We start from the raw sequence: 14,140 nt of genomic DNA, 5'->3' as shown, positions 1-14,140 counted from the left end.
ATAACCACCGCATCTATCTTGCAGTTCGGGCCTCAGCCCCTCTCAAATGAGCTCATCTTCAGGGGATCTTCCAGAGATGATGGAGAGCGAAACGCCTCCCCCGGACTCCTCCGCTCCAGAAGCGGGCGACCCCGAAGTGTCATCGCGGAGGGCCTCTCCGGATCCGGTGAGGCTAGAAGATAATCCCGTAGACCCCCAAAGTCCCCAGTGTCTGGCTCCCGAAGAGAGCATACAAAAGAGTCCGACACCGTCTGGTGTGCTGTCGGACATTCTGAAGGAGTTGGTGGGGCGAGCGGCCATCTCGGAAGAGCACCGTACGCTGATGGGTACGGTGATGGAGAGAATCTCGTCCGCCGAAAGCGAATTACATGAAGCCTTTATGAGTCTATTGATAGGCTTTGAGGTATGTGAGATAATATGTGATAGTACTGCACATGTTAGGTGTGCCCTGTGTAGATAGTAGCCCCTGGAGACTCTGGTTGTCGTCGAGAACGGCGGCGAACAGAGGATCATATTCCCAGGCAATAACCAAACTGCCTCTATGTACAGGTGGTGGAAGCTCCGGTGGCTAGCCGGACTAGGGAGTTTGCCCAATTAAAACGGCAACTGGATGCGGCAGACGCCGACATCGAGCTTGTTAACAAGAGGCTTGACGAGGCACATGGTAAGTGTTATTATCCGGTGAACGCCACATAGTAAGAGTAGCATAATGCCAGTATCTTTAATATGTTGTGACTGCAGATGGAGCTGCCACCGTGGAAGCCTTGCAGGCGGAACTTGCCCGAGCCAAGGAACAAGCGAGGATTAGTAATGCGGCTGTTTTGAAGGCAGCCGAAGAGTCGAAAGCCGAGAAGGCCGTACATTGCGAGAGCCTGGAGAAGATGGCCAAGATGGCCGTAGAATTAAAAGACACTGCTGACCGTTGCTGGTTCCTCGAAAAAGAAAACCGAGCGAAGGCAACGGACCTTGAGAAGGCCGCGGTGGCGGACAAAGACACCTGTTCTGCTATGAGAGCGAAGAAGGAGGAGCTGCGGGAAGCCAGGATATTGCGGCTGGGAAACCCTTCATGTTACAGAGGAAGTTCGGAGATCCTCGGTATGCCCCTCTGGATCGGCTGTGGAGTTCGGCAAATGCATATATGGATTTGCCGGCGAGCGCTGCTGATGCGGCCAAGTACTTCCAAGGTCAGACAGATCATGAAGTGGACAAGCTGTTCTGGACGCAATTCCATGTTCCAGAGCGTCTGCTTTCATTGACTGACCAGCTAGACGAATGGGCCGAACTGAATAGGTTGTCCGGACTCGCCATGAGGTCTGTTGTGGATCAGCTATGGCCGGAAAGACCAAAGCCGAACAGCTATTTCAGGTTAGTGCAGCAGTTCCTTGATGCGGTGCCGTGCATTAATGCGATGAAGAGGTCGGCGTGCATAGAAGGCTCGCGGATGGCCTTTGCCCGTGTTAAAGCATACTGGGCGGAGATGGACGCTACCACTGTTGCGGCGCAGGGATCGGCCATAGGCCGGGTGGCTGCCGAGCAATATTTCGAGGAGGTTCTCGAGGGTGCTCGTTTGATAGAGGCCCAGTGCTCGAAAAATATTATGTTTGAGTGATATGTATTTTCATTGTAAGCACAATGCTTTTATGAATTGTTTATAAGGTTATTTTTATACTTTTGCCTGAAAGTAGTATGATGCCTCATGTGCGGCCGTTTATGTATACCTGTGTATAACCTGAAAGATTGCAGACGTCGGCGTCAACTCCCACGCATAAAATGCGGGGGTGTTCGCAAAAAACGCATGTTCACACTTAACCCAACGTCTTGGTCCTATTAAGGAGGTGATAGCGTAGCGAGCGAGGCAACCAGACTATAATGCTTTAACACTTTCACTTAGCCATAGGAGTTTGACAGTGGGGCCACTAGATAGCCCCTGGTGGCTCCGCACTCTCCCAATCGCGGGGTGCGTACATGCCTGGCCGGGAAACGGCCCTTCGTTAAGGCGGAGGACTTTTAACATTCCGATAGGTCACCGAGTGGTTAACCAGTCTCACGCTATATCATGACAGTCAGTTTTCGGCTTTCTCTAGTGAGGTGCTCGTCCGGATGAACCAGGGCACAATCGCAGTAGTTCTCCTGGTGCTACCTTAGCCGGTAAAGCAGAACATAAGGCACCAAAACACAGGAGCCGGGCAAACCCAACATATTACCAAAGACAATGATTCGGAGCTGATGCATATAAGGCCAAACTCGCGATGCCGAACACTCCCTAAGGTATTCGGTCTTTATGGTATAAACCGGGCCTAAATAGTGCCCTTCATAAGAAGCCCCTTGTGTCCAGGTACGTGCATTGTTCTGATGTGGCCACATGCCAAGACGCTAGCATCCTTCTCAACTGTGCTGAGAATTCGATGGATATGTATCAACAAGAGACAGTAAAAAAGGTTTACGCAGGGTCTTAATCTAAAAAGAATCCTTGGAGTGGGTCCCTGCTACACGTCTGCGCCTGTGTCTCCGTTGTGCCGTATCCTGGACGGGTGTAGCACGATGATTATCTGTAAAAGAGAGGAGCTTAGGTGAAAAAGCTGTCGCGCAAAAAGATAGTTTTTTAAAGAAAGCATGTATAATTCAAGGTAAGTAAGAATTGCCGCTTGTCTGTGCACGTTGAGCCCCTTGTATTTGTAATAGGGGTGTGATCATTGATCCGGTAAAAATTGCATATGGATGCACCGGACTCGTCTAACCGTGTCCGAGGTCGTGACGACCTGCTAAATGCTTTAGTTGGTGAGGCCGTTTTTAGTGTGCAGCTGCCAGGGCAGCCGCACGCTCTTCGTCGCGCAGAGATCGCTTAATACTTCCGTTCACTGTAATGATGCCACGTGGACCGGGCATCTTGAGTGTGAGGGAAGAGTAGTGTGGTATTGCGTTAAAGCGAGCGAAAGCTTCGCGTCCGAGTAGTGCTTGATAGCCACTTTGAAACGGAGCGATGTGGAAGGTTAAATGTTTGCTACGGAAGTTATCGGGGAAGCCGAATATAACTTTTAGTAGCAGGGAGCCCGTGCAACGAGTCCCTGGGCCTGGCGTTACTCCTTTAAAGGTAATATTGCTATGGAAAATTTTTGTTGGGTCTATCCCCATTTCGCGGATTGTATTCTGGTATATCAGGTTTAGACTGCTGCCACCGTCCATCAGGACTTGTGTGAAGTGGTATCCGTCAATTATTGGGTCTAATACCAGGGTAGCCAATCCTGCACGCCGGACACTTGCTAAGTAATCACGATGGTCGAAAGTGATCGGTTGAGACGACCAGTGGCAGGACTCCGCGGTGATAGGCCTTCTGGCGTATTTTTCTGGGAGTGCCGTTTTGTTTCTGCCATTGATCACGTGTAACACGTTTACTGTTTTGACTTTTGGTGGAAATTTCTTTTGTTCCCCAGTGTCTTCCTTGAGAGGCTCATCCTCATCTTCGCTTGGTGTATCCTCCCCCTTGTGTACGGCATTGAGCTTGCCGGACTGCTTGAAGACCCAACATTCTCTGTGGGTATGATTGGCTGGTTTGCCAGGGGTGCTATGGACCTGACATATTTGGTCCAGAATTTTGTTTAGGCTGGACAGTTCGTCTCTGGCGCCTTTAGGGGGCGGCTTTTGTTGACCTGGCCGAGAGCTTTTAAATTCGGCGTTTACGGCCGTGCTCTATGTTGGCCATGAGGTTGTCTATCCGGCCAGGTGGCTGTTAGGATTTTTGGTTGTGAGGGATCTGAGGCCTCCTCATCGAATTCAGGTAGCAACTTCCACTTTGGGTAGCTCTTGGTGGGGCGATTGTCGCCGTACTTCGCTGCTGTGTTGAGTAATTTACTCCATCTGATTTGGAGTGTGTCCTGCGCAGCCTTGAGCCTTTGCTGCTGCTTTTTCAGACTCCTCGCGGTGGCAACAAGCCTTTGACGGGCATTCTGCTGCTCCGGATGCCTGTCCGGCGTTGTGTCGTCCAGACTATTATCTTTGACAGAATTGGTTTGTTCGGTTTGATTCTCCGTATTGCCGTGGTCCGGCAGTGGTTCGCCCTGCTCCAACGCTGGGTCTGTGTTATCGTTATTTCTGGCGAGGCATGATTTGGGGCGGCGCTTGCGCCGCCGCTTTGACTGCTTCTTAGGACTCCCACACAGACTCTTAAAGATTATGGGATATATGTGAAACATGTTCCATTGCTTTGTGACAATGAAAGTGCTATCAAGATTGCTCACAATCCCGTGCAACACTCTCGAACTAAGCATATCGAAGTTTGTCATCATTTTATTCGAGATCATGTTGCTAAGGGTGACATAAACCTTAAGCATGTTCGCACCGATAAGTAATTAGCGGATATATTCACGAAACCACTTGATGATAAAGTGTTTTGCAGGTTAAGAGGTGAATTGAACATCATTGACGTTTCAAACTTGGAGTAGGAACTCCATTGGATACATGCAAGACTTGAGCTCATGACTAATCACTTAATATTTTGATGATTATCTTATGTCTTGAAAATTTGCATTTTGCATGTTATCTAACCCTTGTAGTTACTTGGATGAATCTAATGCTATGAGATTACAATTCACTCACATCTTGAGCAATCTCTACATCATCAAGTCTCTACATAATGGTGATTGATGACAAGGAAACACGAAACCTTTCAAACATATCCTTTGACAAATTCTATGTTGAGTTTCATGATTGTCATGTTGGATACACAAGTGCTCTTCCTTGAGAAAACTAACCCATGTAGGTAGATGAACTCAAAATCCAAAGGGTGCTCCCAACTCTTGATGGGCTAAATCAACCTTGAGCAACCCACACAAGTTCAACTACATGATCAAGATCAACACCGCCACCCAAGGTATGTTATTCCATCTTAGAGTAGCTTTACTCCAAGTCATGAGTCAAAGCAACTCGACAAGATGTGAATACATCAAGATACTTCAACGAAAAATGGTAACCCCATTTTGAGCTTAAACGATGAGTACGACCTATGATCAAGTGATCTCACTTGACTCCTAAGTCAATGTACTCTAACATAGGTGACTTTGTCACCGCCCAACTCTAGATGAAGTTCTCTTGTGTTCTTTTCTGTGTTCTTGCACTTGTCTCATGCATGTTTGTTTCCCCTTTCAAACTTCATCTAGACCTTTTAGTTTCTTTTCTTTGTTCTTTGTTCTGCATTTTTCTGCATCCAATTCACTGCAAATCTTTGTGAGATCTTATTTGTCTAGTGAGCTGAGGTGACGAGTGTTTTTCTATGATGAACTCGGTTCCACCGGTATCATGTTTCCGGTCTAACCGAAGATTTTCGGAGCAACTGAAGCATACAACTCGGTGACACCGATTTCACTACAGGAAAAACATTTTGCCATTTATTCCTGCTTTATTCTTGATCCAGCTCCACTCAATGAATCCTGTCCTCTGCAAGCATCACATTTACCTTAATGCTTTGTACTGTGATTCAAGGACCGAACCCATTCACAACAAATTCCAGAAGACCCTTCTTGGAAATTGATGTCAAAGGGGGAGAGATAGATCACATCAAAGCTTAATCATATCTCTAGGGGAGAGATCTCTAGGGGAGGGAATACTCTAGGAAAGAGTAATCTTCAAGGATCCCAGATGCTTGATGTTCAAGAGGAGAGATGCCATATGTCTTCTTGGGGAAAGACATGTTCATATGTGCTTATTTGCATTAGCTCTATTCATTTGTTTCTTTGAGCTCTGTTTTTCTGTTCCCTATCTTCTCCCAGTATGCCATGCTAGATTCAGGGGGAGCAAGACATCCAAGGGAAAGAAAATTCTTAAATTCATTGCATATCCTTCTCTATGGGGACATGTCAATACCTATCGTGGTACTCTGTACTCACTCTACATGTCATCCCAGTCTTGGTACTCTTGTGGTTTCTTTTGTTTGCTCTAGCTAGTAGGTGCATCTGTGTTATCTAACCTTGTTTACGTAGGTTCATCACATCCTAGCCAAGTCAAGACCACAAGGTAAGTATATGCATCATGGTCATGTGTATGACAAATTCTTGCTGATGTGCATACTGTTTGCAAGAAGGACTCATGGGCATGAAGGTACATTTCTCATGTTTTCATCACTTGCTCTGATGCATATAGCCAAGATACATGTAACACATTGCTACTCTGTCATGGTTATGCTCTCACATGCTTCTATATACCATATTCACATGATTGCATACATGTAGGGGGAGACTATGCTTGTTACATGTCTTTCCAAAGTTTTACTTGCTATTCTCTATATCTTTATCTAAAGCTTTGATGTATGTTGCCATCAATTACCAAAAATGGGGAGATTGAAAGCACAAGTGCTCCCTAGGTAATTTTGATAATTAATGACAACATATCTCTTGTTGGACCAACACTTTTACCTAGTATGTTTCAGATGAGTTCAACAATGAAGTGGCATGGACTAGAGGATGTGGAACCCCTTCAAAATGCTAAGGACAAAGGATTGGCCCAAGCTCCAAGCTCAAGACTCTACATTTTATATCTTTGTGATCCAAGATCACATTGAGTCTATAGGAAAGCCAATACTATTAAGAAGGGATGAGGTGTTGCTTAATGGCTTGCTTGATCAAAGTGCTTAGTGATATGCTCCAAAGCCCTCAACCACTTTCTCACTTCCAAATATGTCCTAAACCAAAAGTCAAACTCGGCCCCACCGATTCTTTCTATCCGGAGCCACCGAGTTTAGTTGAAATAGCCACTGCCAGAAACCCTAATCAGTTCGGTCTCACCGATGGGATCTCGGTCTCACCGAGATGGGCTTGCAAACTCTCTGTTACCTGTTGCAATATTTTTGGTCCCACCGAGATATGCAATCGGCCCCACCGAGTTTGCTTGGCCAACTCTCTGTTCCGATTATTACCCAAATTGGTCCCACCGAGTCTGAGTAATCGGTCAAACCGAGTTTTGGTTTTACCCTAACCCTAGCACATCGGTTCCACCGAGTTGATCTAGTCGGTCCCACCGAAAACCCTAACGGTCCCTAGGTTTGCTAAGTCGGTCCGACCGAGTTTTTCACTTTGGTCTCACCGAGATTGGTAAATTGTGTGTAACGGTTAGTTTTTATGTGGAGGCTATATATACCCCTCCACCCACTCTTCATTCGAAGAGAGAGCCATCAGAACATACCTACACTTCCAATACACATTTTTTGAGAGAGAACCACCTACTCATGTGTTGAGGCCAAGATATTCCATTCCTACCATATGAATCTTGATCTCTAGCCTTCCCCAAGTTGCTTTCCACTCAAATCTTCTTTCCACCAAATCCATATCCTGTGAGAGAGAGTTGAGTGTTGGGGAGACTATCATTTGAAGCACAAGAGCAAGGAGTTCATGATCAACACACCATTTGTTACTTCTTGGAGAGTGGTGTCTCCTAGATTGGCTAGGTGTCACTTGGGAGCCTCCGATAAAGATTGTGGAGTTGAACCAAGGAGTTTGTAAGGGCAAGGAGATCGCCTACTTCGTGAAGATCTACCGCTAGTGAGGCAAGTCCTTCGTGGGCGATGGCCATGATGGGATAGACAAGGTTGCTTCTTCATGGACCCTTCATGGGTGGAGCCCTCCGTGGACTCGCGCAACCGTTACCCTCTGTGGGTTGAAGTCTCCATCAACGTGGATGTACGATAGCACCACCTATCGGAAACACGACAAAAACATCTGTGTCTCCAATTGCATTTGAATTCTCCAAACCCTTCTCTTTACATTCTTGCAAGTTGCATGCTTTACTTTCCGCTGCTCACATACTCTTTGCATGCTTGCTTGATATGTATTGTGTTTGTTAAACTAGTGCCTAAACTCCACTTCAACTTAAAGAAATTAAAAACTGCAACTTTTGGCACTTAGTCTCTAATCACCCCCCTCTAGACACCTCTTCTTGATCCTTTCACTCTGAGGAAGTTCTCGCGAGGTTACGCATCACTCACGAGACCCTACCCTGAGGCGGGTTGCGCCTAAGTCTTCTTCTGCAAAATGTGAAAAGAGATGGGTTGCCTAGACCTGTGCCGAATGCATCTCCAGAGGGCATTGCATGAGAAGGCCGCGACACCAACGACCCCAGGAGGTGACATTAGCGGGACCGACCCGTAAGACAGAGCTCAGCCGCTGGATTTATCGACGCTGCAGGGATGGACCCAAGCACACACGCCGCGCCTAGTCTTCTCATGCTATAGTCCAAAAGATAAACAACCGACACGCGGTTCCTGCGGGAGCGAGGCACCTGCCACGGGCCCCTACTTACCCACCAACTATTAGCCCATGCGAGAACAAGGCACCAAGGACCACGGGAGGCGACGTCACGGGAATGGCTCGCGAGAGAGAGCTCAGCCCTTGGGTTTAGCGACGCTGCAGGGACGGACCCGAGCACAGACTCCGTGCCAGTCCTTAATCATGGGGCGGTCACGGGTGGGCTCACAAGGGCTCATGACCTTAGTGGCCGTGAGGGTGCCAACCATATAGATAATGTGAAAGGAAGCAACCAGTTCTGATTCATGCACAAAAAGAGACAGCTGTGGGGGTAAGCCCCCAGCAGCTCGAGGATGATGTAGCCTGAGGGGCGCCCTCGACAGAATACCTGAGACATCACCTGGTACTTGCCGCTGAAGAGGAGTTGGGGTAGCTGGAGACGCAAGCCATGCAGGTTGCTCCTGAGGAGAGCCGAGCTCCCAAGGCCCAAGGGCTCCGGAGGCCCTCAGCGGTCGCGGGGGTCCTGGTCCTGCTCCGTCAGGACCGCCTGTCGTTGAGCCTTCTGAGCCCCCACGGCCTATTGTAGGAAGTTCTGGTACGTGGTGGCTGCGTTGCGGAGGCCAGAGGGGAAGGCCCTCCTGCAGCCGACCGCCATCTGCTGGAAGAGGCCCTGGGCGGCAGCCCTGTTGAGGCTCGGGATGTCGATGCAGACGCGAAACTGGTTGCTTGGGTCTTGAGTAGGTGGGTAAGGTTCCTTGGTAGCTTGGTCGATGGGGTCCTAAGCCCCCAGCATTATGAGGCTCATGCTGGGCTCATGATGACACACGGCGGGGCGCACCCGCGAGTGGTGCCCGGGCACCTCCCTCATGACCAGGTCCTGGGTCCCCCTGAGGGGAGCCCCCGAGCCCGTCCTGAGAGGGGCGCCGGGCGTGCCTCCCTATGCAAGGGCGGAAGGCGCCTTGACAGCAGGCGCGGAGCTTGAGATGGTGCCGTCGGGAGCCCCCGAGGCCTGAGTGTCGGGCAGTTGCTTCTTCTTGGGGGCGGTCATGAGGGCGAAGACGGCTCCGTCTCCGTCGGAGATCTCGATCGCCGCTGTCTGGTAGGAGCGCTCCAGAGAACGTACTGCTTCCTTCTCGTCGCAGGCGATCGTGATGACTCCGCCGCTTCCAGGCATCTTGAGGATGTTGTAGCCGTGATGGGTTGCCGCCATAAACTTGGAGAGGGCCGGATACCCTAGGATGGCGTTGTACGAGAGGTTGGTGTTGGCGACGTCGAAGTCGATGAGCTCGGTGTGGTAGTTGTCGCGGTCGCCGAAGGTGACGGGGAGGCGGACCTGCCCCATCGGGAGGGTGGAGCCATCTGTGACTCCGTAAAATGGCTTGGTCAGGTGCAACTCATCGTAGGGTACTTGAAGAGTCTCAAAGATCTGAACGGAGAGGACGTTGAGCCCTGCCCCACCGTCGATGAGGGTCTTGGTCACGCGGACGTTACTGATGGTCAGGGTGCAGAGCATCGGGAGAGTGCCTGGCATGGTGGTGCACCTGAGCTGATCCTTGGGGTCGAAGGCGATGATCTGCTTGGCCCACCTGAGGTTGCGCGCGACGTCAGGCCTGGGGAGAGCCGCGTTCACCTCACGAGCGAACTGCTTGAAGATGCGGTGAGAAGCCGGAGCGTGGGCTCCTCCCAGGATGCACGCGACCCCGTGTGGCTCCTGGAAGCCCCCCGCTTTGTCTCCCTGGCGGTCGTTGTCATTCCTTCTTGGCAGTGGTGGCAGCGGAGGCAGGCCCGCATTGCCCTGAGGGCAACCCTCGCGAGGCTAGTCGCGCTAGGGGGCGTCACGAGGCTGCTCCTGCCGTCCCAGCGTCCTCCGCCATGGCCTCCTCCGCGGTCGTAGTGTCACACCCTGATTTTCATGCCACAACACTTAAGCTAACAATCATGATAAAATGTGGTTTGACAAAAACTTTTGAGTGTTTTGGACCTTGCCTTGATTGGATTTTTGTCTGTTGTTTGCAAGTGCTCTAAAAATCAAATAAATCCTCCAACTCCTATACTTCATCTCCTTGCTCCAAACTCTTGAACCAATGATCATGCCATGTGTATAGAGCAATATAGTATTTCTTACAAAAATAATTTGGCCAAAAAGTATTTTCAAAAATTAGTTTTCCAAAAACCCCTGAATTAAGATTTGTACTGCAAGTACTTAATTCAGGGCAGTAAAAATCTTTCCAAAAATATATTTGAATCCTATTAGATATAGGACTCCCATAAACCACAAAAATATAATTTTAAAAGTTATTTTACTATTTTATTTAAAAGCTTTTTCTTAAGGCCAGAAATGGTCTTTAATAGGGAAAAATTATTTTATTGTTTCAAAAATATTTGAGAAAATTTAGGGAAACTCAATGGACATATATTGTCCATATATAAGAGTTTCAACACATGGTCATGTTCAAAATATTGGTCAAATCCCTCAAAAACCATTTCTGCCCATTTCAAGAATTTGAAATATTTCTACAGGAAATATTCCCCAGCAATTCCAAGAAAATTCTAGCATGTCACATATGATATGTTTGATGATCTTGCCAAGTATCATGTCATGGAGAATAGTATAACCCCATGAAATCTCCTCAAAACCATTTTTGTCCATTTTGAAGTTTGAGCAACTTTACATTGCCAAACATGTCCAAATGTTCTCAAACCTTGTGAACATGCTCAAATGGTCTAATTATGCATCTAGACCAAATGGCACAAGTTGGAGAGAATGTTATCTTGCTCAAAGTACCCCAAAACCCTTCCTGTTCAGAACCAAATTTGAACAACTCTACATTGGCAACTTTCTCCTTTTGATCTCAACTTTTGTGGACATGTTCATAACCTCAAATGATGACACTACACCAAGTGGTGCATCAAGGAAAATAGATTTGCATGACTAAATCTTGGTAAAGCCATTTCTGTTGATTTCTAGGGTTTACCAAAGTTACGTTGGCTACTTTGCCCAAATGAGCTCAAACTTGGTGGAACATCCTACTTCTATGTGCCATTCCATCCTGTTAATTCTCATGGCAAGTGTAATTAATTTTCTTGCCCAAAACAACAACAAACACCTTTTGCCATTTTCCCAAAATCATCATTTTGACCTCTTCCAGTAATCTCCTTGAGCTCAACTTTTTACCACATCTCCTCCTAGTCTTCTCCTATCTCCAATAACTCTTCCCTAGCCTCAGCTCAATATTTTGGGGGTGAAACCCATCTCTTTCTCTCTCTGTTTACCCATGGCAACTCCTCCTCTCTCTCTCTCATTTCTATATGCAGCCCCCACCTAGCTCCTGACCACTCTAGAGCATCCAAGGAAGCTCCAGGACACAAGTGGACATGCCCCTGACCTTTTAAAATGGCCATGCCGGCCATATGCATGCTCTGGAGCACGCTACAGTGCGCCCTTGCATTGTAGCTGCCCTCTGCCCGATGCCTCCGACCACCTCGGCCCTCCCCCACATGCCTGCCGACGCGCCTCGACGTCCGCAGCACGCTACACCCCTGTCCCCCTCCTCCTTCTCCCTCCTCCTGCCCTGCTCGCACATGCGCCGGCCGCCCGAGTACACCAGTGAGCAAGCTCACACGCGCGGTGCCCCTGGCCCCCCTGCTCTCTCTCTTCTCTCCCTAGCTCTAGACCGAATCCAGGAACGCCCCAGACACACCGCGACGAGCTCCTGTGACCCGTGGTGATGGCAACGAGCTCGCCGGCGCACGAGTCCTCGGTAGACCGTCGCCCGCCTATTTAAAGGCCTCCCCGAGCCCTCCTCTCCTCACCACTCGCCCTCTCTCCCTCCCAGAGACCCACGGGACGAAGCCAAACCTCTCCCCGAGCCCTCCATCCACCTCCAAGGCCGGAGTCGAGCCGCCGGCCTCCACCTAAATTCAGCCGAGCCCGAGCTCTTCTCCCTCTCCTCTCTCCACCAGCAGGCTCCCCTGAGCAAGGCGGAGCTCCCACGCTCTTTCCCTCGTCCGAGGACGCACCGTAGCGCCGTGCCCAATCTCGCCCGATGCCACCGTTCACCGGCATCCAAGCCGCCGTCGCCTCGACCATCCCCGGTAGCTGTAGCATACACGAATGGATGCGGCGCTCGACGCCGAGCTCATCCATAGCCAGAGCGTCGCCAGAGGTGCTCCGTAGCGCCGGCAGTCGCCGTCGGGGCTCTCTGCTCCCTCGGCCAGGCAAGCGCGCGAGAGGAAGAGGAAGACGAAGGCCCTGCAGGCGGGCCCCGCTCGTCAGTGGCCCAGCCACCGGGCCACGCTGGCAAGTGGAGGCGGGTTCGCCTGCTCTCGCGTCCCCGCGGTGAAGGCGCACTTCGCGCGGGCGCCTTCGACGTCGCCTCGGTCACCCCGTGCGGCCATTCGGCTGGGCCGGCCCATGGCCTATCTGCTGCCCCGTGTGCAGGATAAGGTTAAAACCTTATTTCCTTTTTCTTTTTCCAGTCAGCTTCAAAAATCCATAAACAATTCAAATTAACTCCAAATTTGATGATTCAAATTTCTAGTAGTTCCTAAAATCATGCCCTATCACATGGTGCTTTTTGCACATTTTTCTAGCACATTTCCCTTCACACATATTAAATAAATCCTATTTTCTTATTTCTGTGCTGAACTTTAGAAAATCACAGAGAGCCCATTTTTGATCCAAATTCCATGATTCAAAATCCTAGATGTCCATAAGTTCAAATCTTAGTTTTTGAACATTTTTACTAATACTTTCTGTATCACCTCAAATAATGGTCTATTTCTTCATATTTGTGAACTTTGCAAATTCATAGGAAAATCATTTCAACTCGAAATCCAGTGAAACCAATTCCTAGATGCTTCTAAAATCATCCTTTGTTGAATGGGTGCCTTTGCTCATTTTTCAAAAATATATTTCTGTACACTTCTTGCAAATCCATAAACCCCTTGATTCCATCATATCCAAATGTTTAGAAATATCCACTGACCCAATTCCAATGGAACCACTCTGGTTAATTTTCGTATAACCAGAGATGTCCTAGAAAAGTCAACTTCATATTTTTTGAGCACATTTATTCTTGCCTTGTTGTGTTGCTTATTGTGTTTGTTTCGACGTTAGTTGCCGAAGTAGACGGAGTACTTGGAGAAGGACTAGAAGATCTCAAGACTCTGATGAACCAGGCAAGCAGCCCTTTGACCATGATGAACCATTTTACATCATGATGGCATTTTCGTTGCTTCACTGAGTGCATGATATATTTTGAATGGCAACCTTGCTAGGCTTGCCTCCGTTGCATACTCCATTGATACTTGCATTGTTCATGACTCTACCCTTGCTTAGAGTTGTGTTGGTGGGTTGTAGAACTATGCTATAGTAAATGGCTACACAAAGTGGGTCAGGGTTATGCATGGAAAGAAACAAGTGTGGTTTGACATACTTGCAAATAGCCCAGTGGGTGCCACCAATGCCCCTGGGAGATGATGATGAACTAGGTCACTACTTGGTGGAGAAGTAGTGTACTGAGGCTCGATAAAAGTGTTGTTTACAGAGACGGATTAGATTTAAGATTTGTCGACTGTCCCAACCTTACACGCGCAACCACTCTACCCTTATATGGGAAAGTGCATTATTGATTACCTAGGCCGATACTAGCTTGCAGCCCACATTACTAGTGACGGGAGAGTTGTTGGTGCGCTCTCTCGGGACGGGGTCGTGCCAGGTAGGGCGGCCATGACTGTTTTCACAGGGCACCGGATACACCGTTGTGTCCCCTCTCGGATGTTACGATCTCGAGTGAGTCTCGTATGATGTATATCGAGAGGATACGGAACAACGAGTGGACTCCTTGTTAGTGTCGTCTAGGGAAAGATAGTGATCGGGTGCTTACCCCGGGTACTTGAGGTACCGCGGG

The 14,140-nt window shown here is 48.8% G+C and overlaps 1 protein-coding gene across 11 annotated transcripts in view; it reads left to right on the top strand.

The window, feature by feature from the left end:
- Nucleotides 1-14,140, top strand: part of LOC125551580 (uncharacterized) — a 49,146-nt gene that overhangs the window by 21,985 nt on the left and 13,021 nt on the right. For 10 of the 11 annotated variants that reach the window (XM_087518442.1, XM_087518439.1, XM_087518434.1 and 7 more), the window contains 3 exons: nt 25-403; nt 550-664; nt 742-9,765. The exons of the other annotated variant lie outside the window; for it this stretch is intronic. In XM_087518442.1, coding sequence (XP_087374568.1) covers nt 25-403; nt 550-664; nt 742-1,256 — 1,009 coding nt within the window. In that variant the 3' untranslated portion in view covers nt 1,257-9,765. Of the gene's footprint in view, nt 1-24; nt 404-549; nt 665-741; nt 9,766-14,140 lie in introns of those variants that run through there. 11 annotated transcript variants of the gene reach the window in all.

Source organism: Triticum urartu, chromosome 4A, assembly GCF_056163025.1.
Source record: "Triticum urartu cultivar PI428250 chromosome 4A, HENAU_Tu73, whole genome shotgun sequence".
Taxonomy (NCBI): domain Eukaryota; kingdom Viridiplantae; phylum Streptophyta; class Magnoliopsida; order Poales; family Poaceae; genus Triticum; species Triticum urartu.
Note: the sequence above shows the minus strand (reverse complement) of the source record. Positions and strands in the feature narration are given on the sequence as shown.